The following is a 27,919-nucleotide window of genomic DNA, read 5'->3' as shown; positions in this document are numbered from 1 at the left end:
TTAAGATTAGCAATGTTGCACCTTGTCTCGCTCAAAGGGAACCCCCTTAAAAACAATGAGAGCGCTTTGCCATGCTCAAACGCTAATCTGCAGCGGGGTGGACAACTGCAGTGCCGTATGGCCTCGGAAGTGGTGGAGTGTTTAGGATGAGCTGTCCACGGTTGGTGGTGCTGAACGGGCAGCTAGCTGTTTGTACGTGTGAGGACCGCTGTCCCTGGTCCTGACCAATGTAGTGGCGTTGCCTGCAGAGCTGAAATTACCGCCTTCGCAAGATACCACCCACCCAGCACAGTTTAGAATCAGGATTCTAGCTGCTTATTCACAATTGCAGATCATAATATCAATCTATAAACTACATTGTGTCAATCTATAAACTACATATATAAACTCCAATAGCTACATTGTGTGCGTAATTCGTTAGCACATATTATTTACTGGTAAACTAGGCTACACACAATGTCACGTTAAGGCCATAGTTTGGTTTAACAAAATAATTTTATTGAGAATTCTCAATATTAAACAGAGAATAGGCTACATGGATAATAGTGTGTGAGAGTGGGAGGGGACACACACATGGGATCAGGAGGAAGCCATTCCCTAAGATTCCCTATCCATCAATCGTGCAACGTGAGGGACGTTCAATGCAACGAGATCATTGACGAGGAAGAAGAACGTTAATCTAGGGCTTCCTCTGAATTCGGCCAATCAAAATCGAATGCGTTGTTCTCGTCTGTGTAGTATGCAGTGCGTGAAGCGTTGGTTCCTCCTGCGCAGCTAGATAGGTAGGATACAGTCCATCTGCCTCTGCCGTCCGCATTCAGTGCTGCCGACTGCCATATTAATTACCATTCAGAGCTGCACCTCTGAACATCACCAAACTCGAAGATGGCGGCCCGGGTAAGATATTTTCTCGGTTGTTCAATATCTCTTTGTCGAAATAAACATTTTCTTTCGTTGTAAATAGAATACAATTCAGAGTGTGATGTATGGCTTCCAGATACGCGAAGGAAGGAGGTCGCCAGCTTTCAAATGGCAAGAATTTAGCTGCAGCAACGTCGCGCCTGAATGTCAAATTCGACGTCCGCTCTGCTATTTCAATGCAGAATGTTTTTTTTACGCCCTGACATTCAGCTTGATAGGCACCCGCACAATCTGGTTTTGACGGGTCGCAGAAATAATTAATCTGTCTTGTAGAATCATCCTACAGTCAGCGCTAGGAAGCTATGGGCCTCTACAGCTAGCCACTGCATTAGCTGAGTGAATCGGTTGAAGCTATAATCCTGGATTTGACATGTCCTTTAGCCGACAGAATGCTTAAATGGGCAATTAAAACATTTTATAGGATATCTGTGCAAAAAGTGCTTGTAATAATTTTGTGGAAAGCATATCACAGCAGCGCACGCATGCGTCCTTGTCCATAGAACGACCTCCTTGTCCATAGCACGACCTATATACAGTAGCCTATGGCAGTTTTGTGAGTCCGTAGTATAATCTATGCTTTCTTGCATTGGAAAGCTATTTTTGTGCTATCTAGATCATGGTTGGGCAAACCCCCTTTTGTATGCCCACGGATCAATTTCCAAAAACAATTTAAAAAATGTTGGGGGGGGGGGGGGACTCAGTCAGGGTCAACTTACTGTTGAGAGTTAGAATGGTAGAAGAAACAAGGTGTAATTTCAACACGTGGTTGGGGATCATCAGTTGTTCCCTTGTTAGGCCTATGTCAGTCACTGACAGTCACTTCATTAGCCTGTGTCAGCTTGCATTTGTTTGGTAAATTAGTCTTGCCAGCTATCTAAACGTGTAGTAATCATGGTCGAATTACCGACCTGGTCTCCCCATTGATTTTGTTAGTCACTCTCACTCAGATATCATATTAAAAACTGCAAACATTTCTCTCCACTCTATGGCAAAATGTGTAGAATTGCACGAAATTAACTCTAAAACAAAAAAGGCCCCCACAAAAATAACCTATGGCCACCAAATTTCTTCGAGGCCTCCACCCACATCAATGTTGCCTGTCCCTAATTAAGACGAAGCAGTGCATGACAAGCAACAACCTGTTGCCGATAGAGATGCATTCCAGCCAGGCAGCCACAACCTATAACAGGGGTAAACAACCCTGTTCCTGGAGTGCCGCAGGTATATATGCTATGCTCAACTTGAACAGACAGCACCTGGCTGATGCATTTCTTAGGTCAGCTTTGCCCTGCCTGCCCTGCTGATATGGAGTGATGCCAGTGTGCTGCCAAATTCCTATTGGAAATATCTTATATCACTGGATTTTAATCACAGGATGGAGCACAGTTTAGAGCTGGTCGACTGTCAATTTATGCACCGCACCTTGTATGTATGTAGGCCCATCACTATTGCTGATTGAAGCTCTTCTCCTGTCTCTCCCAGTTTAAAACCATTACATGTCGTGGAGATCTAAGCTTGCCCATTGAATTTACATAGCTCAAGGCAAAATTGTAATATAGGCGTGGCATAATAGCATGAGGTTTTCAAATCAAGGCCTATTCCATTGGTTGATGTTGTTGCCCGCCTGCATTATCCAAACTTGTATCCAGAAGACATCATTGGCAATACCCCTCTGTGGTTTGAGAATAAGGACTGAAAACCACGAGGATCACCTTTCCATTCTCAGTGGATTCTCTGTTGAAATATAGGCCTGTCTACAACAAGACAGCTTTGCTTTGTCAGCAGGGTTTGCATCCAGCCAGGGCACCGTGGGCACACAGACAAGACCAGAGGTGCAATTTGTCAAAGTCTGACTAGCGCTGTTGTGTTCTTTTTAAACACATCCGCCAGAGGTGTCTGTCACAAATTCCAGGGCCCTATGCACTGCTGAGTTACATGACAAGGCATTTTTTGGGTGAACCAAACATTTCCCCCTCCAGTGCTCTAGTGTAATGGCCCGAATGAAATTACAAGGCAGTATTGAACATGCAATCTTTACACTATGAAAATAACAGAAATTACATTCTTGAAGATAGTATTGTACTCCTTCTTGCCGTTAAGTGTCAAGGCAATGATTAGCTGTTGTACATTAGTTTACTGGACTCGGCAGTTCGTTTCAGTCGACAGACTTGTTTAAGGCAGCTGATGATACATTTTTAGTCAGTCGCAAGGCATGAGTCAACTGTGTCCACTGGCATTGGTCTCCCTCCTTCCCTCGCCCTTGCAGAGTGCACTGCACATTGTTGCAGGGGCTAGAGTGTCAGAGCTGCTGAGAGGGACATAGATGGTATCACAGACTGACAGCACACAGCGGACATTTTACAACAGAGGGAAATAGCCTACATGAATACCCCTTACAAAATGTTCTTACTAAGAGTGAAACATAAGAAAGGACGCAGTCACTATGAAGAGTAGACCTAGGGAATGTATACCGTAGATGGCTGTCAGAGAATAACCTTAGTTTGTGTACAGAACCAGTCAGAAGTTTGGACACACTACTTCAAGGGTTTTTCTTTATTTTTACTGTTTTCTACATTTTAGATAAATAGTGAAGACATCAAAACTATGAAATAACACATATGGAATCATGTAGTAAACAGAAAAGTGTTAAACAAATCAAAATACATTTTTATATTTGAGATTCTTCAAAGTAGCCACCCTTTGCCTTAATGACAGCTTTGAACACTCTTGGGATTCTCTCAACCAGCTTCATAAGGTAGTCAGCTTGTCACGCCCTGACCTGAGTATTCTTTGTTTTCTTTATATATTTTGGTTAGGTCAGGGTGTGACATGGGTGATGTATGTGTTTTTGTACTGTCTAGGTTTTTTTTGTAGGTTTATGGGGTTGTTTACCATCTAGGTGATTATGTATGTCTGTGGTTGCCTAGATTGGTTATCAATTAGAGGCAGCTGTTCATCGTTGTCTCTAATTGGGAACCATATTTAGGCAGCCATCTTCTTTGGGTATTTCGTGGGTTATTGTCTGTCTAGTTGCTTGTGTCTGCACTAGTATTATTATAGCGTCACGGTCGGTTTGTTTTGTATAGTTTAAGTGTCTATCTTTATTAAAAGTATAATGTATTCTAATCACGCTGCGTTTTGGTCTCCTCCATGCGACGAACGTGACACAGCTGTAATGCATGTGTGCCTTGTTAAAAGTTAATTTGTGGAATTTCTTTCCTTCCTTACTGCGTTTGAGCCAATCAGTTGTTTTGTGACAAAGTATACAAAAGATAGCCATATATGGTAAAATACCAAGTCCATATTATGGCAAAAACAGCTAAAATAAGCAAAGACCCAGAGTTACCTCTGCTGCAGAGGATAAGTTCAATAGAGTTACCAGCCTCAGAAATTGCAGCCCAAATAAATGCTTCAGAGTTCAAGTAACAGACACATCTCAACATCAACTGTTCAGAGGAGACTGTGTGACTCAGGCCTTCATGGTCAAATTGCTGCAAAGAAACTACTACTAATGGACACTAATAAAAAGAAGAGACTTGCCTGGGCCAAGAAACAGGAGCAATGGATATTAGACCAGTATAAATATGTCCTTTGATCTGAGATTGTCCAAATGTGAGATTTTTGGTTCTGTTTGTTAACCATTATTTCACCAGGTATAATGACAGAAAACACATATCTTGTACACCAAAGAGTTGCAGGGCAGAGGAGAAGAATGTGCCTATTTGAAAGTTATAACAAAATAAGTAGCTCAGGACATGTTTCATTTTTGGAAAGTAGCTCTAACCACGGGTTCGATGCACACAGACCGCATAGACCACATTGAGGAATGTGCACAGCACAACGACAAGAGTGAGGGATAGAGACTGTTTGGGGAAGTATGCCTAATCTACTTTGAAGAATTAGTTAAATAACTTTGCAGCATACTTAGGCAGGCTAGCTTAGCTTAGCTAAATAGGATGACTAAGGACAGTACAGTATGGAGAGAACAGAGATAATGTTGGCTGGCTGCTACTGCCTGAGCAGAGATGAGATGATGACTTTAAGGAATACAAATAATAAAGTCATCAAATAAAAGCTAAGTAATATACACAATTGAAATATTTTATTATTTCATAGTAAATTCCTATTTTGTCTACCCAATGTGGACCTGACGGAGACAATGGGATATTTAAAATATTTTGGCAATCCCCATAAAAAAATCTCAAATTATTTTAATGTCATAATTTTTTGTGCATTTAATGTGAAAAAAGAAAACGGAAATCATAAAACCGGGATAATGTTTTTCATAATCGAACCGAAACCAAACCGAAATCGAAAATCACTAATCGCTCAGCACTAACATGATGAGACCAAGACCAGTTTAAACATAACAAGAACATGAACCAGAGGAGGGTTTATTGATGAGAGCATTTTAGCCCTTCACAATCAATTTAGCTAGGCTTCTGGTAAACTAATTATCTCAGAACAGCATAGTGTCAAACATCTCCCTCGCTGTTAGTCACGTGTTCAGTAATACACAGCACTGTTGTATCTGACATATAAAATTGGTCTCATTTAATTATTCAGTCTGCAGCCATGTTTTTTAAACCTCAGATATGTCACACGACAAAAACACTAGCCTCACTAATATTTCAATAGGCCTATATTTTTATGATCTTATGCACCAAATATCTCTCTGCATATATTGAAAATGTTATAACAACATGGGTTGTGTGTCTTTATGGCCATATCTCTGCCATGCATCGTGCCTAAGAACAGCCCTTAGCCGTGGTATATTGGCCATACACCCCCCCCCCCCACATGCCTTATTGCTGAATTATAGCCACATCTCTATGGGCACATCTCTCATATGTATATGTTATTTGCCTATATGCACATATACATGTGTATGAGTGTACATTGGGTGTCTGTGTAATATGTAATCCCCGTGTTGGTGTAGGGCCTTCATCTGTGTGAGTGTTGAGCTGCAGCTATATTTAGAGAGAGTGCCACTATGTGCCGTGGGGTCATTGCAGTGGACCAGGCTTGAACAGTTCAAACACTCTTTTCATCAGACACACAATTCATCTGACAGTTGTGATGTGATTATGCTTAGACTGTACAAAACAAGAAGACCTCGTAGTTGAGTTGAGGTATTCTCTCGGATTCTGAGCAGGGTGATGAGCAGGGGGTTTTGTCTAGGACAAGAGCAACCTTCAGATGTGTCCTCTTGCCCTGCTGTGATTGGTTCACTCGCTAAGCAGTGGTGCGTTCCTCTATCTCTCCCGGAGGCGTCAAACAAAGAGCTTGCAGCAGAGTCAGCTAATGAGGACAAAGCAAAAAAAGAACTCATGTGAGTTTAATTGTATTGGAATGGAACCAGGAGGCATAGACATCCTTGGTAGCCAAATCTGCCTGATATATTTAGAAAAGCTTGAAGCTTCATTGCCCGGCTGGACATATGCAAAAAAATATATTAAAAAGTATAATAATCATGTTGCAGTTATCTCTCATCTTTCACATTTGTCAGCTAAATTGTCACTCAAATATAGGATGGGAAATTCCCTACTGCACAAACGTAGCCAAATTGCACAGAACAAATAAAAGCACATTACATTTTTGAATCTTCCTCTACAAAACATGACATACCCTGCAGGTTTGATGTGTCTGCAACGTCTCTCCCTGCCATTAAATCTCTCCAACTTCAATGGAATTACTTTCCAGTAGGGGAAGACAGCCAAGAACTAACTTAAAGTGATTTATCTGAAATTGAAAAAGGAATTGGCTTTCAAACCTACCGTATTAGCTCAATGTCTTTAGCTGCTTCTGAATTCATAACACATACAGTTGAAGTCGGAAGTTGACATACTCCAGGTTGGAGTCATTAAAACTCGTTTTTCAACCACTCCACAAATGTCTTGTTAACAAACTATAGTTTTGGCAAGTCGGTTAGGACATCTGCTTTGTGCATGACACAAGTCATTTTCCCAGCAATTGTTTACAGACAGAATATTTCACTTATTATTCACTGTATCACAATTCCAATGGGTCAGAAGTTTACATACACTATGTTGACTGTGCGTTTAAACAGCGTGGAAAATTCCAGTAAATGATGTCATTGCTTTAGAAGCTTCTGATAGGCTAATTGACATCATTTGAGTCAATTGGAAGTGTACCTGTGGATGTATTTCAAGGCTTACCTTCAAACTCAGTGCCTCTTTGCTTTACATCATGGGAAAATCAAAAGAAATCAGCCAAGACCTCAGAAACAAAATTGTAGACTTCCACATGTCTGGTTCATCATTGGGAGCAATTTCCAAACGCCTGAAGGTACCACGTTCATCTGTACAAACAATAGTATGCAAATATAAACACCATGGGACCACAAAGCCATCATACCTCTCAGGAAGGAGAGATGAACGTACTTTGGTGCGAAAAGTGCAAATCAATCCCAGAACAACACCAAAGGACCTTGTGAATATGCTGGAGGAAACGTGTACAAAAGTATATCCACAGTAAAACGAGTCCTACATCGACATAACCTGAAAGGCCTCTCAGCAAGGAAGAAGCTACTGTTCCAAAACCACCATAAAAAAGCCAGACTACGGTTTGCAACTGCACATGGGGACAATGATCGTACTTTTTGGCAAAATGTCCTCTGGTCGGATGAAACAACAATAGAACTGTTTGGCCATAATGTCCATCGTTTGGAGAAAAAAGAGGAGGCTTGCAAAGCAGAAGACCTTGTGAAGAGGCTGGAGTAAACGGGTATCTATATCCACAGTAAAATGAGTCCTATATCGACATAACCTGAAAGGCCGCTCCGCAAGGAACCTCCATATAAAAGCCAGACTACGATTTGCAACTGCACATGGGGACAAAGATCGTACTTTTTGGAGAAATGTCCTCTGGTCTGATGAAACAAAAATAGAACTGTTTGGCCATAATGACCATCGTTACGTTTGGAGGAAAAAGGTGGAGGCTTGCAAGCTGAAGAACATCATCCCAACCATGAAGCACGGAGGTGGCAGCATCATGTTGTGGGGGTGCTTTGCTGCAGGAGGGACTGGTGCACTTCACGGAATAGGTGGCATCATGAGGCAGGAAAATGATGTGGAAATATTGAAGCAACATCTCAAGACATCAGTCAGGAAGTTAAAGCTTAGTCGCAAATGGGTCTTCCAAATGGACAATGACCCCAAGCATACTTCCAAAGTTGTGGCAAAATGACAACAAAGTCAAGCTATTGGAGTGGTAATCACAAAGCCTTGACCTCAATCCTATAGAAAGTTCCTGGGCAGAACTGAAAAAGCATGTGCGAGCAAGGAGGCCTACAAATCTGACTCAGTTACACCAGCTCTGTCAGGAGGAATGGGCCACAATTAATCCAACTTATTGTGGGAAGCTTGTGGAAGGCTGCCCGAAACGTTTGACCCAAGTTAAACACTTTAAAGGCAATGCTACCAAATACTAATTGATTGTATGTTAACTTCTGACCCACTGGGAATGTGATGAAAGAAATAAAAGCTGAAATAAATCATTCTCTCAACTATTATTCTTACATTTCACATTCTTAAAATCAAGTGGTGATCCTAACTGACCTAAGACAGGGAATTTAAAGTTTAAATGTATTTGGCTAAGGTGTATGTAAACTGTATCCCTGTGCTGACTCTAAATGCCCTTCAAAATCTGACCTGTTGACTCGCTTACAATAGTTTCAAGTAAAGATTGGTGTAGGGAGAACTGATCCCAAATCAGTTTGTGAAATAGATTGTGTATGCACTTTTTCTGGTGCCATTATGAGAATAACTGATTTGTAGACATAATATACTGGTAAGATTGCCAAACTACCATAGAAAAAGTAACGCCTCATTTGAAATTATTGCATAAATATTGTGGTTTTGTAAACATAAAATATTGGTCCGTAGGCATATATAGTATATTCATATACACTGAGAATAACAAACATTAGGAACACATTCCTAATATTGAGTTGCACCCTCCATTTGTTCTCAGAACAGCCTCAATTCGTCAGGGCATGGACTCTACAAGGTGTTGAAAGTGTTCCACAGGGATGCTGGCCCACGTTGACTCCAATGCTTCCCACATTTGTGTCAAGTTGTCTTGATGCCCTTTGGGTGGTAGACCATTCTTGATACAAATGGAAAACTGTTGAGCGTGACAAACCCAGCAACTTCACAGTTCTTGACATAAACCGGTGCGCCTGGCATCTACTACCATACCCCGTTCAAAGGCACTTACATCTTTCGTCTGGCTCATTCAACCTATGAATGGCACGCATACACTATCCATGTCTCAATTGTCTCACGGCTTAAAAATCATTCTTTAACCTTTCTCCTCCCCTTCGTCGACACTGATTGTAGTGGGTTTGACAAGTGACATCAGTAAGGGATCTTAGCTTTAATACTGGATTCACCTGGTCAGTCTATGTCATGGAAAGAGCAGGTTTCCTTAATGTGTTCTATACTCAGTTTAATTCTGTTTCTACTGAATACATCATTGGGTGAAGCTGATGCACTAGCTGGCTAGAGGCATAGGTGAATGGCTCCTCCTACTGGTTGCATCCATGCATATCGATCTCCAGCACAGACATCTGAATGGATACCTCCCCCAGGACTCCAGCTGATGGAATATTGACAAGGGATTCCTGAAATAAGGCAGGAGAAAAAGCCCGGAGTGTTCTGTCCTACAAGACTGCAGGGCTGAGCGGGGCATCAAGATTTAGGATTGTGTGTGTGTGTGTGTTTATACCGCAATCATAAGACGGATCAGTGAACACCCTCTATTCTTAGTCCTGACTGCAGCGTACCACCACCAATGAGCCATTTCTGATATATGTTTTGAATACAGTCTTCGGGGTTTGTGGGGCGTGACAACTTTGAATCCAAATGGTGTCTCATGAAATGCATTGAATTCTGTTATGAATGAAGGTATTTATGTTAAGGGTTTTATTCTTACTACATTTTCAAAACCATGTCATGTCTTGCTTGTTTGTGCATAATACAGCTCCCATTACCATTTTAATTAGCCATACATGACAGTAACCCTGGGGTTCCATCCATTCATCACATAAACTCACCAAGAATACGAAAGATTTCTGCTCTCATGGAAATTCATATTAGTTCTCACATTAAGACAATATTTGTTTACAATGTGAAGAATGAATCTCTTCCTTATGTAAGATCTACATAAGAAAGTTAAGCATGTATGACCGACAAATGACAATGCTACCAGATTTTTGGGTATAGTTTATAGTAGATGCTTAGCTTGCTAAAAACTCACATTTCATAAACAAGACTCTAGCCACAGACCAATTTATTTGGGCAGTGTAAATTCCCTGACGTCAAAATGTCCACATGCTTTGGTGCAGTTCAGGATGGGAACAAAACTAAAGTGAGTGAAATAAATGATAAGAATAACAACTCTGCCCCGCTCTGCATGCGCTTGCCACTTGCCACTGTCAAAGTGGCATTCCTTCGATTGTGAACCAATGCACTCGATGCTGCTTCAGCTCTTTGACAGACAGTGGTCCTGGCTGTCTCAATTCTCTGTCTCATGTCCTCCTCTTCCCCTCCCTCTTTGCTTGCGTACGTTGGCCCCCAGGTCGTAATATTTTTCAAGGTATGTATGTAAGTCATTTCCTCATGTATGAACTCCCACGCCACCCGCTATACGTCTAACAGCTTAATTGGACAGTCAGTCGGCTTTACTGAAAGTAGCTTTATCCGCCTCGTCAACTCCCAGGGTCTATCGAAAGCCCCCCCCCCCCCCCCCCCCCCCCGCCACTGCCGCTGCTCTCACCCCTGGTAGTGACTGTCTCAGGAGAAACTATATCGATATGGTACATATCATCTGCCATTGCAGATCCATTGACAGAGTTGCAAATGCAGAGAGGGAAGATATTTGATTGAGTGCACAAGCAATTCATTATCATCCATTACTCCTCCACTGCAGTTTCACTAAGAGTGTTCAGACCTACGCTTGAGCCCGGGGTCAAGCGGAAAAGCTTAAAGCTTATTTATTTGTCTTCTGGCTGAGCGAGCGCTGGCGGTATGGTAGATGAAGGGGTAGGCTAGACTGCATGTGGTGATTTTAGAAATGGGGCAGGGCAGTGTGCCAGCACTGCAGTGCAATACGCACCTCTCTATAACTTGCCACAACCCAAGCATTCCCTTTGCTCCCAAACATTGCGACTCCCGACACCCTCTGCCCTTTCTCCTCGCTCTCCGCTCCCCAGCCGCCAGCGCTCAAATGTCAGACAAGCAAGCGTACATGGCAGGCCTGTGTCTAACTATGAATAAGCTAAATCAGAGATGGCTATGGCAAGCATATCTTCACAGGGTATGTTCACAACCAATGTATAGGATTGTATAAAATCGAACTGAAGGTCACCCAGACACCCAGACGAAGATGCAACCTATTTAGACCCAGACCAAACCAGTTGTTATTTTAGTCCAACTTGGCTCTGACAACTTGGCTCTGACAAGTTATACCATACAAGTTATACCCTTTTTACCATACATGGCCACATGTAACTGACAAGATGGTATTCAAAGATGCGTTGAAAATAAACAAAGACTGCCGTCTCATCATAGGCCATCAGCCCAGACCAAGATTGTTTTTAAATGGTCTAGACTAGTCTAAATCTCCCCTGATTTGTCTTAAAAGCTGGAGTAAGTATTGCATCATTATCCAGATCACATTCTGTCTTCTTATTTAACTAGGCTAGTCAGTTAAGAACAAATTATTATTTTCAACAACAGCCTGTCCAGGGGCAGAACAACAGATTTGTACCTTGTCAGCCCGGGGATTTGAACTTGCAACCTTCCGGTTACTAATCCAACGCTCTAACCACTAGGCTACCCCGCCGCCCTGAAAAGTATATTTTGTCGTCACAACAACCTTTTTGTAACATGGCCTTCTCTGGGATTTTTAATTGGAACAATATGTTCTTTCTTTTTCTCATCTTTTCTCTTTTAACTGAAAGTGTTCAGAGGTTTGTCTTGTGTACCAAAGGGAAGGCTCTGTACTGCATAGTGTCCTTGGTATGTTGTGACAGTTCTCAGGCGGTCTGGAAGCTGTGCTCTTAGCAGCAAACAAAGATCGGCGAGATTAATTTTCACTCTGTAACCTTTTCGCTCCGTGAATTGTGCGAACAGAGCTACGGAAGAGAATGTCAATGCCGTAGATCCGTGCAATAGTCTGACATAAGAGTGTAGAAACTCGCCAACAAGAATTGTGTTTCGATAAGTTGCCGCGACCAAGAAAGAAGTGTTCGTTTGTTTTGTCTTGCCTTTTGAATTTGCCTTTGGTTCCATTGTATTTTGGTTGTCATCTGTCCATTCGTTCATTCACAGTCTTGTAACGACTGTAACAGATCCTAACAAATGAACTAACTAGCTAACTGTATCTATCGGCTGCTTGTTGCTGCTCTCTGGCGTTGTCTGTTTCAAGGCTGGTTTTATATATGCATTTGACTGTCTTGTGATGTTGGACAAACATTGCTGTTGCCTAATGAGTTGAGATATGTTGAATATGGAGAGAAACTAAACATGATCAATGTTCCACCCAAAGACATTCTGTGACATATCTACAGGATACTGTTGCATTGCAACAAAGTTGAGTGGTTCATTATATACCCAAACACCATAGTGTGAACTACCAGAATTGAACTGGATGTTTCTTCATGATTTTTGATGAAAGTCAAAGTGTCTCCTGGTTGTTTCTTAGCCTCAGTCTCAACAAGGAAACCCAAGTTGCTTGATGATGCTACTAAATGTCAAATGAGTTTTCCTTTGGGAAATGGAAAGGAAATGCTGCGTCACCACTCAACTACTGGAGTAATATCTCCCCTTCAACTTATCCCACGTCCTTCTTCTCTTCTCTCTGTTTATCTACCTTTTCCTCTCTCTCTCTCTCTCTCTCTCTCTCTCTCTCTTCTTTCTTTCTGTTCTCCACTGCAGACGATGCAAGCGGCACGATGCCCGACAGATGACCTGTCGTTGACAAACTGTGCTGTGGTGAGCGAGAAGGATCTGCAGTCTGGACAGTGAGTAATCACACTATACAGTGTAGCCCTCTGCAGTCTGGACAGTGAGTAATCACACTATACAGTGTAGCCCTCTGTAGTCTGGAAAATCACACTACATCAGGGTTCCCCAACTGGCAGTTTTCTGAGCTTTTTTAAAGATTGTTTTTTTCATTGTTGGACATAAAAAGACTGTAAAAACACCAGACAACCAGCTCCAAGTGATTTTCAATTTGGAAATCTGTTCCCAAGTATTGCTACGCATAATAGAGAGACACGTGAATGGATTCAAACGTAAGCAAGGTTTAAAATGATTATATTTTTGTCAAATATGATATATTTTTGGGCTTCTTGCGGTCAATTTGCAGTCTACAAATTGTAATGTTCCGGGCCCCCAAATGATCCGCTCAAGATAAAATCGCCCCCTGGCTGAATCTAGGTGATGATCCCTGGTCGACATGCTATAGTCTGGTGTAGCGTTTACCACTTGGGACCTCACATGCCTTACAATAATGTATGTACGAGCCCTGTTTGAGCACAGTTTTGGCCACTCTGCCTTTGCTTCTCTGCACTGTCACACTATCTTCCCAATGTACCGTCAATATATATATATATATATATATATATATATCAAAGGAGATCAGGTGTTTCAAAATGTTGAAGATTGTGCCTTAGCATTTATTTCAGTGTTCTCCCTAGATTTATTCTTACTTTAGGTGGAGTCCAGGGAGCAGATAGGTGTGGCTAATGTTGCCTAAGTAACAACAGGAGAAATGCTGTTCACATCGACTCTGTAAGGGCATTTACAAAATAAGCCATTGAAAAAAAGAGCACAGGTCCTTGCGGTGTATTGGTGTGACGTACTGAGATAGGACGTCAGTAAAGGAATGTGAGGGATCTTTTAAATGTATTTTACAAGGCAAGTCAGTTAAGAACAAATTCTTATTTTCAATGACGGCCTAGGAACAGTGCGTTAACTGCCTGTTCAGGGCAGAACGACAGATTTGTACCTTGTCAGCTTGGGGATTTGAACTTGCAACCTTCCGGTTACTCTAACCACTAGGCTACCCTGCCGCCCCGGACAGTGATGGAGCAAAGACATGAGTCTGGTTGATGTAATTCAGTATAATGTCTTAATTTAGCACGAGTTGTAAGTATACAATTGAACAGTTGCGACAAGGATAACGTTTGAAAACGATAGTTAAATCTGAAAAGTGAGTTAGAGTTGAGATGGAGATGGAGATGTGGAGATGGAAAACACTGTGCCAAAGTTTTGACAGCTACAGTGAGCCTGTTACGCTAGGTCCACGCTGGACCAGGTGGTTGATGGCGGATGGTAAAGGATTAATACTGTCCTGTGACGTTGATCCGGTTACAAAACAACGGAGGAGAGCTTTGCTTCTACGTCATGCTGGGACAGATGTGCAGGACATTTTCTTCACACTCGCAGACACCGGAGAACCAACGGACAACGTCATGCCTCAAACACACCGACAGTGAGTTGCGAAAAATAGGACGCAGCATCATCTAGATATGTATGCAACAAAAGTTCCACATTCATCAGCTGCTACCATTTTTGTCAAGCCGTCCACGCTTAGTTTGAATCATACGTTACTGCAACAGCCTCTGCAACGCAATGCTGCAAGGCGAACGCAGAGTTTCATTGGACATGAATGTAATTCTGGCGTACCAAAATGCAAAAAACACTGTCGGTGTGTTCTAAGCGTCAGGGCTGTGGTTGTGTTAAACGCATACTTCGTGCCACAGGTGAACACAGCGTACGCGAGAGACAGACATTTTATCAACTGACACAGAACACTGGTGAGACAGTTCAGCAATGTGTTTCTCGTCTTAGACAATCAGCTAAAGACTTTGCTGGAGATAAGGACAATCAGATTAGAGATGCCATACTTAGCAAGTGTAATACTGAATATGTGCGAGGAAAACTATTGGAGGAGGGCCCTGGGCTAACATTAGCACAATGTGAAAGAATTCAAGTGCAAATGGACGCCATGCATGCGAGTACAGATGCTAAAGATAATGAGACCGTGCATCATGTTTTCAAAAAGGAGAGAAAAAACGGCTGAGACAGGATGAAAAAGGTAAAGACCAGTAAAATGAGAACTGTAACTCTGTAACTGACCCCATTCTCAGTGGGAGGGAACAGTTTACTCATGCTAATTGACTCTGGGGCCCACGAGTGATATAGTAGAGGCGAGCACATGGGGAAATATCGAAAATAAGGCGCCGTTCATCACGGACTGATAAACAGCTATATGCATACTCATCAGGCCGTGCCATTATCAGTAAACGGGGTTTTCACGTGCCAAACAAAGACAGGAAAGCGCAGCACACAGCCTGAGTTCATTGTAATATGTGGACGCGGGAGTACCGTTGCTATGTAAAGAGACTGCCATTCAATTGGGTGCGCTAGAAGTGGGTGTTGACATAGCAGCAGTGACAGATGTATGAACTCCGATATAACAGCAATACCCCAGGTTGTTTGACGGGGTGGGTAAGCTAAACACAAAGCAGATCAACCTACATGTTGATCAAATGGGGGGGAGGGCGTATCGGATGATATCATCGTCCAGGCCCCAGACAAGGATATCATCATCCAGGCCCCAGACAAGGAGACCCATGACCAGCTGTCCTCAACAGGCTGGGGAACTGTGGGCTGACTCTCAACTCAGAGAAATGTCAGGTCAACATGGACAAATTGGTTGTTTATGTTCCATGTTGCACTCATAGAAAGGCGTAAGGCCCAGAGCTGAACGAGTGAGAGCAGTGGTCGAGGCCAGGGAGCCTGAGACGGCATCAGAGGTTCCTTGCTTTCTAGGTTCAGTGGGCTGCAGCAGTAGGTTTATTGCCCAGTTCTCTACACTCTCAGAGCCTCTGCGGAAGTCGACCAAGAAGGAAACAACATTCCACTTCGGACCGGAAACAGGAGAAGGCATTTCGGACATTTAAAAGAGTAACTGGCTGAAGCCGTGACACTCGCATACTTTGACAAAGACGCGCCCACGAAAGTAATAGCAGATGCAGGACCAGTGGGCCTAGGAGCTGTTCGTGTGCAAGAACAACAAGGATACATTGTTCCAGTCTGTTATGTGAGCAAGTGTCTGTCAGAGTGTGAACGTAGATATTCACACACTGAACGCGAGGCCCTTGCATTGGTTTGGGCTTGTGAAAGGCTTCACCGGTGTGTACACGGCAGGGAATTTGATCTAGTGACTGACCACGAGGCTTTAGAGGCTATTTACAGTCCTCGCTCAAAGCCATGCGCTCGCATCGAACGGTGGGTGCTGAGACTCCGACCCTATGACATGCCGGGGAAAAACAACACCGCTGACCCTCTGTCTCGTCTAATTGGGAAGAGTGCAGTGAAAGACTCACACACACATAGAACAGAGGACTATGTAAGATTTGCGGCTGTGAACGCGACTCCAAATGCAGTGACCACAAGGGAAGTCAGCTGCAGATGAAGAGCTAAGGGAGGTGAGAAATGCTATTCAGAATGGGTGTTATGAGACACGCCAGGCATTTGCACCCATAGCAAATGAACTGTGTGTAATCGGACAATTAGTCCCAAGGGGAATGTCACGCTTTTCTGTATGTGAGAGTCAGACCAAAATGCGGCGTGGCTATTGCGATCCATGTTTAATAAAACAGGGTAAACACGAATCAAATACAAAAACAATAAACGTAACACGAAAACCGAAGCAGCCTAATACTGGTGCAAAGTAACACAGAGATGGGAACAAGGACAATCACCCACAAAACCCAACACCAAACAGGCTACCTAAATATGTTTCCCAATCAGAGACAATGACGAACACCTGCCTCTGATTGAGAACCATATCAGGCCAAACATAGAATGCCCACTCAGCTCACACCCTGACCAACCATAACATAGAAACATACAAAGCAAAACATGGTCAGGGTGTGACAGGGAAAGCTTCCAGATATAGCAGAGTGACCTGGAGGCACGGGACAATAATGTCGAGCAGAAAGGGAAATCCAAGATCTATGCCGACAGCCGTCGCAGAGCCAAACCCTCCGACGTGGACGTCGGAGATCAGGTTCTCCTAAAACAGGAGAAAACAGAAAACAGTTCACAACAACTTTCAACAAGACCACACACTGTGGTCAATAAAGAGGAAAACAATGTGGTTGTTCAATCTCCAACTGGAGCCAGGTATTCAAAGAATAAAACATTCGCTGAAGAGGTATATATTCATATATTTGAGGAGCCGGATCCACAATCAAAGGACCACACACAACTGAAAGAGACTGAATCCAAACCAGAGACCACCTGTGAGGGATCACCACAAAGATCACAGACACCTGAGCAAGTCAGGCCTCACAGACAAATTAATTAAATGATGATCCTGTACTGAAAGGGGTAAAGAGAACCAGTATAAACTGAAAAATGACCAATATAAAAGGACTAATGCGAAGACTCTGAATGTTTTGAGTTACGTTGTGAAGGAAAAAAAGTGCAGAATGTTTTGTTACGAACGAAAATAAAGAAAAGTCCATCAGGAGAACAGAAATAATAAGACATTGAACAGATGTCAGTTGTTTATTAATAACATAAAGGTTGCTGAACAGATAAAGAATATGTGCTGTTGGGTAGGTCAGGTTGACATTGAAGTTCATATCCAAGTAAAGGGGGGGATGTTGTGTATAGGACGTCACCACGTCAGTGAAGGAATGTGAGGGATTACACGGACAGTGATGGAACAAAGACATGTTGAAGTTTCCCTCGGAGTCTGGTTGATTTAATTCAGTAGAATATCTTAATTTAGCACGAGTTGAAAGTATACAACTGAACAGTCCTAGCATTGAACCTTGTGGTACTCCATATTATAACTAGTTGTTAAATAATAAATAGGAATCGATAAATAGTTGAATTCAATAGCAGCTTTTCCCACCTGATTTCTCTTTCTCTTTTCTGCTCATTGGTAGGGACCACACAGAGTATAATCTCTTGCTAATTTGAGATTAGTCCTCCAGCCATGGAATCCTCTTGGTTTTCAAAGGGGGAAGGGAGGGAGTGTTATTTAGGATCATGTTGTTGATTTGGACATATAGCCCTGACACCTACCCTCTCCTCTATTCCTGGGAAATGTTGGATTCGTTTTTTTTCCTACATGGCTGTTCTACCCACAATGAAATTATATTTTCAAATATAAATATGTTGTTTTGAACACTATAGTCACTCCATTACAGGGGGGTTTTTACTGAGATTGGCATCTCCTCTGTTTCCTCTCTGCAGAACTAGTGCACAGCGGTCTAAATATGTGTATTCATTTTTCTATTGTCATATAATTAGTGCACCGTTTTTGCTGTGAAGGTACTGTCTTTTTCTGATTTCATACTACAAACTATACTCTATAATCATCATTCTAAAAAATCGTTAGCAGAATAGCTGTTAGGGGGGGGGGGGGGGGAGTAGTTCTAAATATGATATTCTATTGAGGTCATGCCGTTGCCTGCATATATGGAACAGACATCCACGAGTCTCTCTAACCCTCTCTCTACAGACATGTGACTGTGAAGACTACGCCAACTCACAAGTTTGTGTTCACCACAAAAACCCACCACGCCATAGTCCCTGGCACTATCGCTTTCAGTCTGCCACAGGTAAAAAAAACACACACATACTCCAGATCTGTATATTATACTGAATGTTCAATCTATTGTACAGTATACCCATAGATCTATTTATACTCTTAACACATTTTCTGCAAAACTACAATTCTAATATTTGATAGCATACAGGTCCCTCTTCTCTCTGCTTCCCTGCAATTCTTGGCTGACTTATCGCTCTCTCTCTCTCTCTCGCTCTCAGAGGAAATGGGCCGGTCTGTCCATTGGACAGGAGGTGGAAGGTAATTCACTCCCTTTCATGAATGAGTCTGAGGAAAAGAAAGCTATGACCACAGCACTGCCTCATTGACACTGCACCCTGCACAGTCCCTAATATACTGTACCTTCACACCTTGACCACAGCCCATAGCTCACCTTAACATACAGTACCTATATCATTTGACGGTACAGTGTTTCTGCGAGTACAACTTATACGGTACTAGAAACATATCTGACACGAGTCCTCTCCCCTCATAGTGGCCAACTACAACTTTGACAAGTCCCAGCAGTGCATCGGTGCCATGACTATAGAGATTGACTTCCTCCAGAAGAAGAGCACGGACACCAGCCCCTACGACTCAGACAAGATGGCCAGCGAGTTCATTCAGCAGTTCAACAACCAGGGCTTCTCTGTCACCCAGCAGGTCAGTCAGAACAACAAACACTACAGCCGGTCACAACTCTACACAATTTTCCTGCACACTTCCCTGGAGCTACAAGGAAAAAGACTGGTGGCTTACATCAATCAAATTGATTTTAGATGTGGGTAGGAGTGCAAACTTGGGAGAATTGGGATGCAACCTCACACAGCCTTCCTCTCTCCTTTCATCCTCTCTCTTCCTTTCATCTATTATTCTTCCTGTCCCCATCCCCCCCACAGATGGTGTTTAGTTTCTGCGACAAGCTCTTTGGGCTGGTGATCAAAGACATTGAAGCCATGGACGCCAGCATCCTCAAGGGAGAGCCAGCATCAGGCAAGAAGCAGAAGGTACCCAGAGTTACCATTGACCTACTGCTGTAACAACTCAACCCTTCATGATATGGGCCCCCGTCGGAATTACCCCCCTTCCTTGAAGTAATCCATGATTAGAAATGACTGGACAGGTGAATGCCAAGGGGTGGAGCCCTTGCTTTACCTGCCACTTCATTTCGAACGGGGTCTCTATTTGACGAGGGAACGTACTGCTAGGGAGCTGGTCGAAGTCCAAAAGGAACTCTGCAGAATTGTACGAGTTTATTTGGAACAGGTATTTGTAATAACCAGTAGTTGGTAATAATTCCAACAATTCATGTTTCCCTTAGATTGACATTGGGCTGCTGGTGGGGAACAGCCAGGTGGTTTTCGAGAAAGCAGAGAGCTCCTCCCTCACGTTAGTTGGTAAGTTACAGAGTAGTACATACAGAATACAGGTAGATTACAGTGCCTTGCGAAAGTATTCGGCCCTCTTGAACGCCATCAGCCTGTTTATCAGTCACCACTAGCCTTAGTCACTGTTCTAGCCAACTACCACCCGGTACCCTACTCTGCACCTTAGAGGCTGCCGCCCTATATACATACAGTAGATAGTCATTGGACACTGATCCCTTTAATAATGTTTACATACTGTTTTACCCACTTTATATCTATATACTGTATTGTAGTCATGTCTCATTCTATATAACTACTGCTGTACACACTATTTCCATTCATATATATTCCGGTCTCTGACTTTGCTCTTTCCGATATTTCTTTATTTCAAATCAAATCAAATTTTATTTGGATTATGTGTGTTGTTCCTTTTTTTCTTTGTCATTGCTAGGTACTACTGCACTGTTGGAGCTAGTAACCCGGGCATTTACCTGCACCTGCTATAACATCTACAAATTTGTCTACGCAATTAATAAACTGTGATTTCGATTTTTTGATTTGATTTAGACGAAGTCGACCAAGATTGATCGAATCCTTCAACCATGGGAAAATGAACCCGTCTTTATCCATTGTTACACATTTTTCATTGTAAAGTCTAATTGAGTATGTTTTTAATGCATTTTAAATAAAGTTTTGTTTGATTCCTCTCTGCCCACCAGGCAAGGCCAAGACCAAAGAGCAGCGTCAGTCCATCATCAACCCGGACTGGAACTTTGAGCGCATGGGCATTGGTGGTCTGGACAAGGAGTTCTCCGACATCTTCCGCCGAGCCTTCGCCTCTCGTGTCTTCCCTCCTGACATCGTGGAACAGATGGGTAAGGCTCCCTACTCCTTGGTCTTAGTTAGATCGTGCGGGTACTACCTACAGTGGCGGGCACAAAAAAAGTAAGGTCGAGCCGCGGTATTGGCAGAAAAATTGCCGCATTGCATGTGCAACATTGCGCCTCTCGGTGCCTCCTAGTGATAATTTGTCACAAACTAAATTGTCTGTGTACACAACTGAAGCATGCTGTGATTTCAAATATTCAGAGGTCTATAGACAGTTGTTGTTCCATTGCCCCCCAGGTTGTAAGCACGTGAAGGGAATTCTTCTCTTCGGGCCTCCTGGTTGTGGAAAGACTCTGATGGCCAGGCAGATTGGCAAGATGCTCAACTCCCGCGAGCCCAAGATCGTCAACGGCCCTGAGATCCTCAACAAGTTTGTTGGAGAGTCTGAGGCCAACATCCGCAAGCTATTCGCAGATGCAGAAGAGGAGCAGAAGAGGGTGAGTGGCCAACCACCATCTTTTTTTGATGACCAGAAGTAATTAATCGAACTAAAAAAATCCATCCACGGCCTCCTGAGTGGCGCAGCCGTCTAAGGCACTGCATCGCAGTGCTCGAGGCGTCACTACAGACCCGGGTTTGATCCCAGGCTGTGTCTCAGCTGGCCGTGACTGGCAGACCGATGAGGCGGCGCACAGTTGGCCCAGCGCCGTCCGGGTTAGGGGAGGGTTTGGCTGGCCGGAATGTCCTTGTCCCATCGTGCTCTAGCGACTCCTTGTGGCAGGCAGGGCGCCTGCAAGCTGACCCGGTCACCAGTTGTACAGTGTTTCCTCTGATGCATTGGTGCGGCGGGCTTACTGGTTAAGCGAGCCGTGTGTCAAGAAGCAGTGCTGCTTGGCGGGGTCGTGTTTCGGAGGATGCATGGCTCTCGACCTTCGTCTCTCCCGAGTCCTTACGGAAGTTGCAGCGATGGGACAAGATTGTAACTACCAAATTGAATATCACAAAATTGAGGAGAAAAAGGGGTAAAAAAATGTGTTTTTAAAAAAAAATCCATCCAAGGGGATAAGATCACAAACAAATGTTATACGTACATGCATGACTGACTGTCTCCCTCTCTTTCTCTTCATCCACTCTTCCTACTCACCCCTCTCTCCTCTCGTCCTAGCTGGGTGCTAACAGTGGTCTGCACATAATCATCTTTGATGAGCTGGATGCCATCTGTAAGCAGAGAGGTACTGGCCAGGGCAGTACAGGAGTCCACGACACGGTGGTCAACCAGCTGCTGTCCAAGATAGACGGAGTAGAGCAGCTCAACAACATCTTGGTCATAGGTAGGTAGTAGGTACACTCTTCCTTAACATACTGGTCATAGATGGTTAGATTTGAGGTATAGATACCAATCTTACCCTAAGCCTCACATAGCACTAGAGATGAATGCAAGACTCTGGTTTAACTAGTAACTCCATCTTTAACTTTGCATCCCCCTTTCTCTCGTTCTCTTCCCCACAGGGATGACCAACAGGCCTGACCTGATAGATGATGCCCTGATGAGGCCTGGCAGGTTTGAGGTCAAGATGGAGATCGGTAAGAATCCCACATGTTCTCTTATCTCCTGGCCTGTTCCTTTTCATGTGTTCCGCCACCCTTTATTGTGTTATTGTAGTGACCTCTCTCCCTCACTGAATGCATTTGTACCTTTCTTCCCTCCCTCCCTCTCAGGTCTTCCGGATGAGAAGGGGCGTGTTCAGATTCTCAACATTCACACTAATAAGATGCGTGACTTCGGCCTGCTGGCTCCTGATGTGGACGTGAAGGAGCTGGCTGCCGGAACCAAGAACTACAGTGGTGCTGAACTGGAGGGGCTGGTCAGAGCTGCCCAATCAACAGCCATGAACCGCCACATTAAGGTTAGAGTCCAGCCAATCAACAAACATGAACATCCCTGATACGGTTAGACTATCCAATTGGCACCTTTGAACACCCATGACATGGTTAGACCCCACCCCTTAGCAAGGTGCTTTGAGGGGCTAATGCTGTCCTTTAGGTCTACTGTATACCACAGTCAGATCAGACTGCTAATTCTTTCTGTGTGTCCAGGCCACAGCCACAGTGGAGGTGGACACAGAGAGAGCCGAGAAGCTGCAGGTCACCAGAAGCGACTTCATGGGCTCCCTGAACAACGACATTAAACCAGTAGGCATCTCTATATGTGTATTTTACGAAGGACAGGCGGCAAAGTGAACAGGGTGTCATTTGAGATGGACCCTTAAGACTGTCATTCCAATCCTGAAAAGTTCTGCCCACTCCCCTTCCTCTTTATCCTCCTCTCTCTCTTCCTCCCCCAGGCATTTGGTTCCAACCAGGAGGACTACGCCAGCTACATCATGAACGGCATCATCAAGTGGGGCGACCCGGTGACCTGTGTGCTGGATGACGGGGAGCTGCTGGTGCAGCAGACCAAGAACAGCGACCGCACACCACTGGTGGCCGTGCTACTGGAGGGTAGGCCTGACCACACACACACACACGCGTGTGAGAGAACACACGTACACACACACGCAAGTGAGCGTAGGCACATGCAGGTGGAGGTCACACACTTAAGCGCACACACACAGTTGAATAACAGCCCCCCCCCACACACACACTCTCTCTCTAACAGTCTTTATTTGTCCATCTGTCCTCTTAGGACCCCCTCACAGTGGAAAGACGGCCCTGGCTGCCCAAATCTCGGAGAGCTCAGAGTTCCCCTTCATCAAGATCTGTTCCCCGGACAAGATGATCGGTTTCTCCGAAAACTCCAAGTGCCTGGCTATCAAGAAGGTGGGTGTGAAGCCTGGCACCATGACAGAAAGATGGATACCTGCACACTGTTGAATTTCTCCTGCAGTTTTATTAAGTGTTTTGACCCCGATGTCTTTGTAAAGCTGGCACCATGCCCATAGAAAGAGATGGCCACTGTGCCAGAATCTGGTCGAATGGTAGACTAGATGTGGCACTGCTGACTCTGGACCACGCATTTCCCCACAGAGTTAGGGGTGCGATCCCTGGGTCCACCGCTCTCTTTACTAGCGACTTCTCCTTCCCTTTTCCTATCTGACGTAACAATAATAACTGAGAGCAGAAGAAAGAGATTATTACCAGTACTTCCTGTATGGCATTATTATGCAGTCCTGTTGTGTCATTTAACTCCGTATCCCCTGCCTTCCTTCCCTCAGATCTTTGAGGACGCCTACAAGTCTCAGCTGAGCTGTGTGGTGGTGGACGACATTGAGCGTCTCCTAGGTGATTGTCTACCTCCTCGTTCCTCTGAAACCTCCTTCTCCTTCTAGTCGAGTGGGCCTCCCCGATCCGTCTCTAGTGGGGCAACAAACTGGTATCTCTCTCTTTTTTTAAACTTTCCAGTGGCGCCGCAGCCTAGCAAAGAGCTGTGTCTAAAAGCCAAGGCCCGTTTCTTCCACGCTAAGGGAGTCCGCGGCAACACTAGTGATTCCGGTCCGAAGTACCGTTCTGATTACTTTGTGCTCCGCTCCTTTTAGACTACGTCCCCATTGGACCTCGCTTCTCCAACATGGTTCTCCAGGCCCTGCTGGTGCTGCTGAAGAAGACTCCTCCGAAAGTGAGTGTTCACTGTTCAGTACAACACGGGCATGGCTGCATTACTGAATGTAGGTGTTGCGTTATGCTAATGTGTTTAGTTACACCGGCCTGTGTGTGTGTGTGCGTGTGCGTATAAGTGTGTGCGTGTGCATGTGCATGTAACGTGTGTGTAACTCTGTCTGTCCTTTACTCTGCCTACAGGGCCGTAAGCTGTTGATCATCGGAACCACCAGCCGTAAGGAGGTGCTGCGGGAGATGGAGATGCTGGACGCCTTCAGTACCACCATCCACGTCCCCAACATCTCTACTGGAGAACACCTGGTGGAAGCCCTAGAGGTAAGCACACTCCCGCAAACAAACAAGTGAACACACACGATATACATATTGACGAAGAGTTTCAGTAGTTAATGCTGCTGTCCTGTCTCGTGTGCCATGTGTTTACTCATTGACGTGGTATCCACTGCAGCTACTGGGAAGCTTCACGGACGCAGAGCGTGTGACCATCGGCCAGCACGTCAAGGGAAAGAGGGTCTGGATTGGCATCAAGAAGCTCCTGATGCTCATCGAAATGTCCCTGCAGGTCAGTGGCAGTCAGTGCTCATCCTCCTCCTCATCGTTCAGCTGCAGAACAGTCGACCACAATCGTCGTCTAGTAGCTATCTTCGCTAGAAAGGTTTCATGCCTCAAGTGGCAAATGGCTTTCTATGGTAGAGCCTGCATAATGCCACATATGCACTGTCAAAGTGTGTGTCTTCTTCTTCTGTATTGTTAATCTTTGGTTTCCTGCTTCCTTCCTCCAGATGGATGTGGAGTACAGAGTCACTAAGTTCCTGCAGCTTCTTAGAGATGAGGGGGCGTGAGTACTCCCCGGCCCCTCCCCCCTTTCCCGCCCACACAATCACCCTCACCCTGCCTGCATGCGACTCAATCACGGCCTCCCAACCGCTTCCTTTCTTTGACTTTAAAACCCTGCCTTCCTCTCCTGCATATCCTTTATTCCATTTCTATCTCTGTGAATATTACGACAATGATACACAACAGGCACCAGGCTAAAGTTTAAAAAGAACATGATTTACTAGTAGTATAACTAGTATAGTAGTAATACTAGTATATCAGTGTTACTTAACTGACACACCGACACACATGGGATCCTATGAACATGAAACCCTGTGACACGCTTGTTTATGTTCTTGAAGAGGGGTATGAATAAAGTTGTCACACTCACTTTACCTGCCCGCTGGCTGCCAATGCAGTCAGAGTATCAGTCGTTGACCGGTGTGATCTCATCTTGTCATCACCAGGTTGGATGACGCCAACCACATCCGAATTTAAGCTGTCGCCGAGGGTAAGGGCACCAGTAGAAGCTACGGGGCTAGCTACGAGGCTAGCTACCCAGACATTTAACTAGCTTCCCTAGCTACCTCCTCTAGCTTTAGGGAATAGCTTCCCTCATTCAGCTTCATTACAATGATGCCAATGTTTTAGAGCTCTAGAAGCCCCTGCTATCACTTCTGAGATCGTTCCTATGTCTTATTTACCTTTACAGGAAATACCCTCTGGCCAGCTTGTGCTCTGAGCGACCAAATTATACATTACAATGATCACATTATCACCCAATGACACAACTATTGTTTAGGTAAACTGACATCAGCTGTCCAGACATTTTATGCATGACGTACCTGCCACTCCTGTGCCTCAATCATGTCTATGCAATAGAAACATTACATACGACAACCTTATCATCATTCCCTCCCTATGTCATGACCTACCATGACGTTTTGTCCAGATTGTCATTCAGAGGCTGCTTTGACCCTACTGTGATAGTCTCTGACAATGGGACACCACTTATTCCACATTAGGGGTGCATAGCCTCAGTCCTCAAGCCCTTTGAACTACAGACTGACTCCATCGAGTACCAGGGAGAAACAAAAGCAGCAAGACTGTGGAAGAACCTTAGTTCTTCCACAGTTGTGCACCCTTGTCTTAGATTGCTGTTATTTTTTTTGGGGGGGGGGGGGGGGGGGGGGTTCGGGAAGTTTCTCTTTACGAATAGTTCTGAAGCATTTTTGCTTCAAGCTAGCCGACAAGAGGAAGAAGTCTTTGCTTTCATTTTGAATAGACATTCTAAGTGCTAAAATTACTGTTAACCATATATTTTTTCTTCTTGTTTTATAGCATATTATTATTATTATTAAGTCCTGTTCAACATTTGTTTCTGACATTTTGTTGTTGTTGTGTGAGTACATGCTGTAGTACAGTCGAATGTGGTTTTACGATGTGTCATGCGTTTAAGTTGGGGGGGACACTGGTAAATCATTGTCACCTGAATCCGTTTTATCGTCATCTCTCTACACGTCTGTCTCTCCAGTGAACGCACTGACCGCAATGACCGCAGCTACAAGTTCGACTAGAGCTGAAGGAGCGTCTGACCAAGAGACAAGAGGAGGAGAGGAGGACACCCTCTGTTTTCCATCCATTCTCATCCAACCAATCCGAGCGGGAGAAGAAGTCGCCCCGCCCCCTCTCACCCACGCATGTTTCAGAGGCAACTGGCGTCATCATCCATCCGCCCGACACTTATCGACATATCACCTCACAGAAACCTATTGAAAATCGTACTGTTCCAATATGTTATCCGTATGAAATGCAATATGGATTGCAAAAGTGCTGTCTTGTGCATTGTGCGTATATTTAGCCACGTATGTTTTAGCTTCCTGTATTTACAGTGCTGCGTATCTGTCTTGCTATCTATATTTATGCAGACCAGTAAGATATATCAGTCTTGAAAACATGATATCTGTATTCTATATATACATAGATTCATATGAAGCGCAAGTCATCGCAACGATTTGAATATTCCGATGATAACATAGACAGTGTGGTGGAAGTGAGATGTGTCGTTTCGGGTGTAAATGTATCCCACCCCTATGTTATTTATTTTCTGTACATAGTATATATAAGATACAGTATATCATGACTGATTTCAAATCATTCTATTGACTATTATTGAGTAATATATCAGTATTGTTGTTGATCTCACTCCAAACTTGAAGATTGTGGTGTTGGATTATAGCTTGGTTGTAGTCTGTCTAATATAGAGACCGTGGGTGTGTTCGAGACCAGTGTTAAACAATTCAACACTTTTGGAAATGGTATATGTTACAAAGAAACGTTTATTACTTATCAAATCAGCTCTATGTGTGACTGTGATTTCAATATTTTGTGTGTGCATGTGTGTGTGTGTATGAACACGCATTGCTTCTGTGTATGCCTGTAAGAGTGAGCGTGTTTGTGTCTGTGCGCAAGTACAGTATGTGTGTAATTTCATCCAAATTTTACCAGTCTGTTGTTGTGATGTGTTTGTTCATTTATTGCTTTATGTGAACAGTGCTTGTTGTCAAAAGCTATTTTTATGTTCTGTGAATTGACCGTGTGTGTCAACATGCCGATGTGTTATTGCAATAAAAGCACAGATACACAAGGTTAGAACAACACCTACCTCTAAGTCTCCATTTTTGGTTTAGCTGTTTGTGTGAAGAAGG

General features: G+C 43.9%; 1 protein-coding gene across 2 annotated transcripts; it reads left to right on the top strand.

Moving 5' to 3' along the window:
* Positions 1 to 517: 517 nt before the first annotated feature.
* Positions 518 to 27,871, top strand: LOC110537965 (vesicle-fusing ATPase). 2 transcript variants are annotated; one of them, XM_021624453.3, is made up of 22 exons: positions 548 to 897; positions 12,885 to 12,970; positions 18,499 to 18,598; positions 18,807 to 18,846; positions 19,082 to 19,248; positions 19,485 to 19,592; positions 19,907 to 19,982; positions 20,672 to 20,827; positions 21,078 to 21,277; positions 21,946 to 22,111; positions 22,290 to 22,364; positions 22,500 to 22,687; positions 22,878 to 22,973; positions 23,126 to 23,282; positions 23,467 to 23,600; positions 23,996 to 24,062; positions 24,317 to 24,396; positions 24,579 to 24,713; positions 24,844 to 24,957; positions 25,178 to 25,233; positions 25,679 to 25,722; positions 26,746 to 27,871. In XM_021624453.3, the coding sequence occupies exons 1-21, from the start codon at positions 886 to 888 to the stop codon at positions 25,707 to 25,709; spliced, it is 2,244 nt and encodes a 747-aa protein (XP_021480128.1). In that variant the 5' UTR covers positions 548 to 885; the 3' UTR covers positions 25,710 to 25,722; positions 26,746 to 27,871. The 2 variants fall into 2 exon arrangements, with proteins under 2 accessions (XP_021480127.1, XP_021480128.1); XM_021624452.3 differs by lacking the exon at positions 25,679 to 25,722 and having other exon boundaries at positions 518 to 897.
* Positions 27,872 to 27,919: the final 48 nt, after the last annotated feature.

The sequence above is a fragment of the Oncorhynchus mykiss genome, chromosome 12, assembly GCF_057628025.1.
Source record: "Oncorhynchus mykiss isolate SJ-2025 chromosome 12, ASM5762802v1, whole genome shotgun sequence".
Lineage (NCBI taxonomy): Eukaryota > Metazoa > Chordata > Actinopteri > Salmoniformes > Salmonidae > Oncorhynchus > Oncorhynchus mykiss.
Note: the sequence above shows the minus strand (reverse complement) of the source record. Positions and strands in the feature narration are given on the sequence as shown.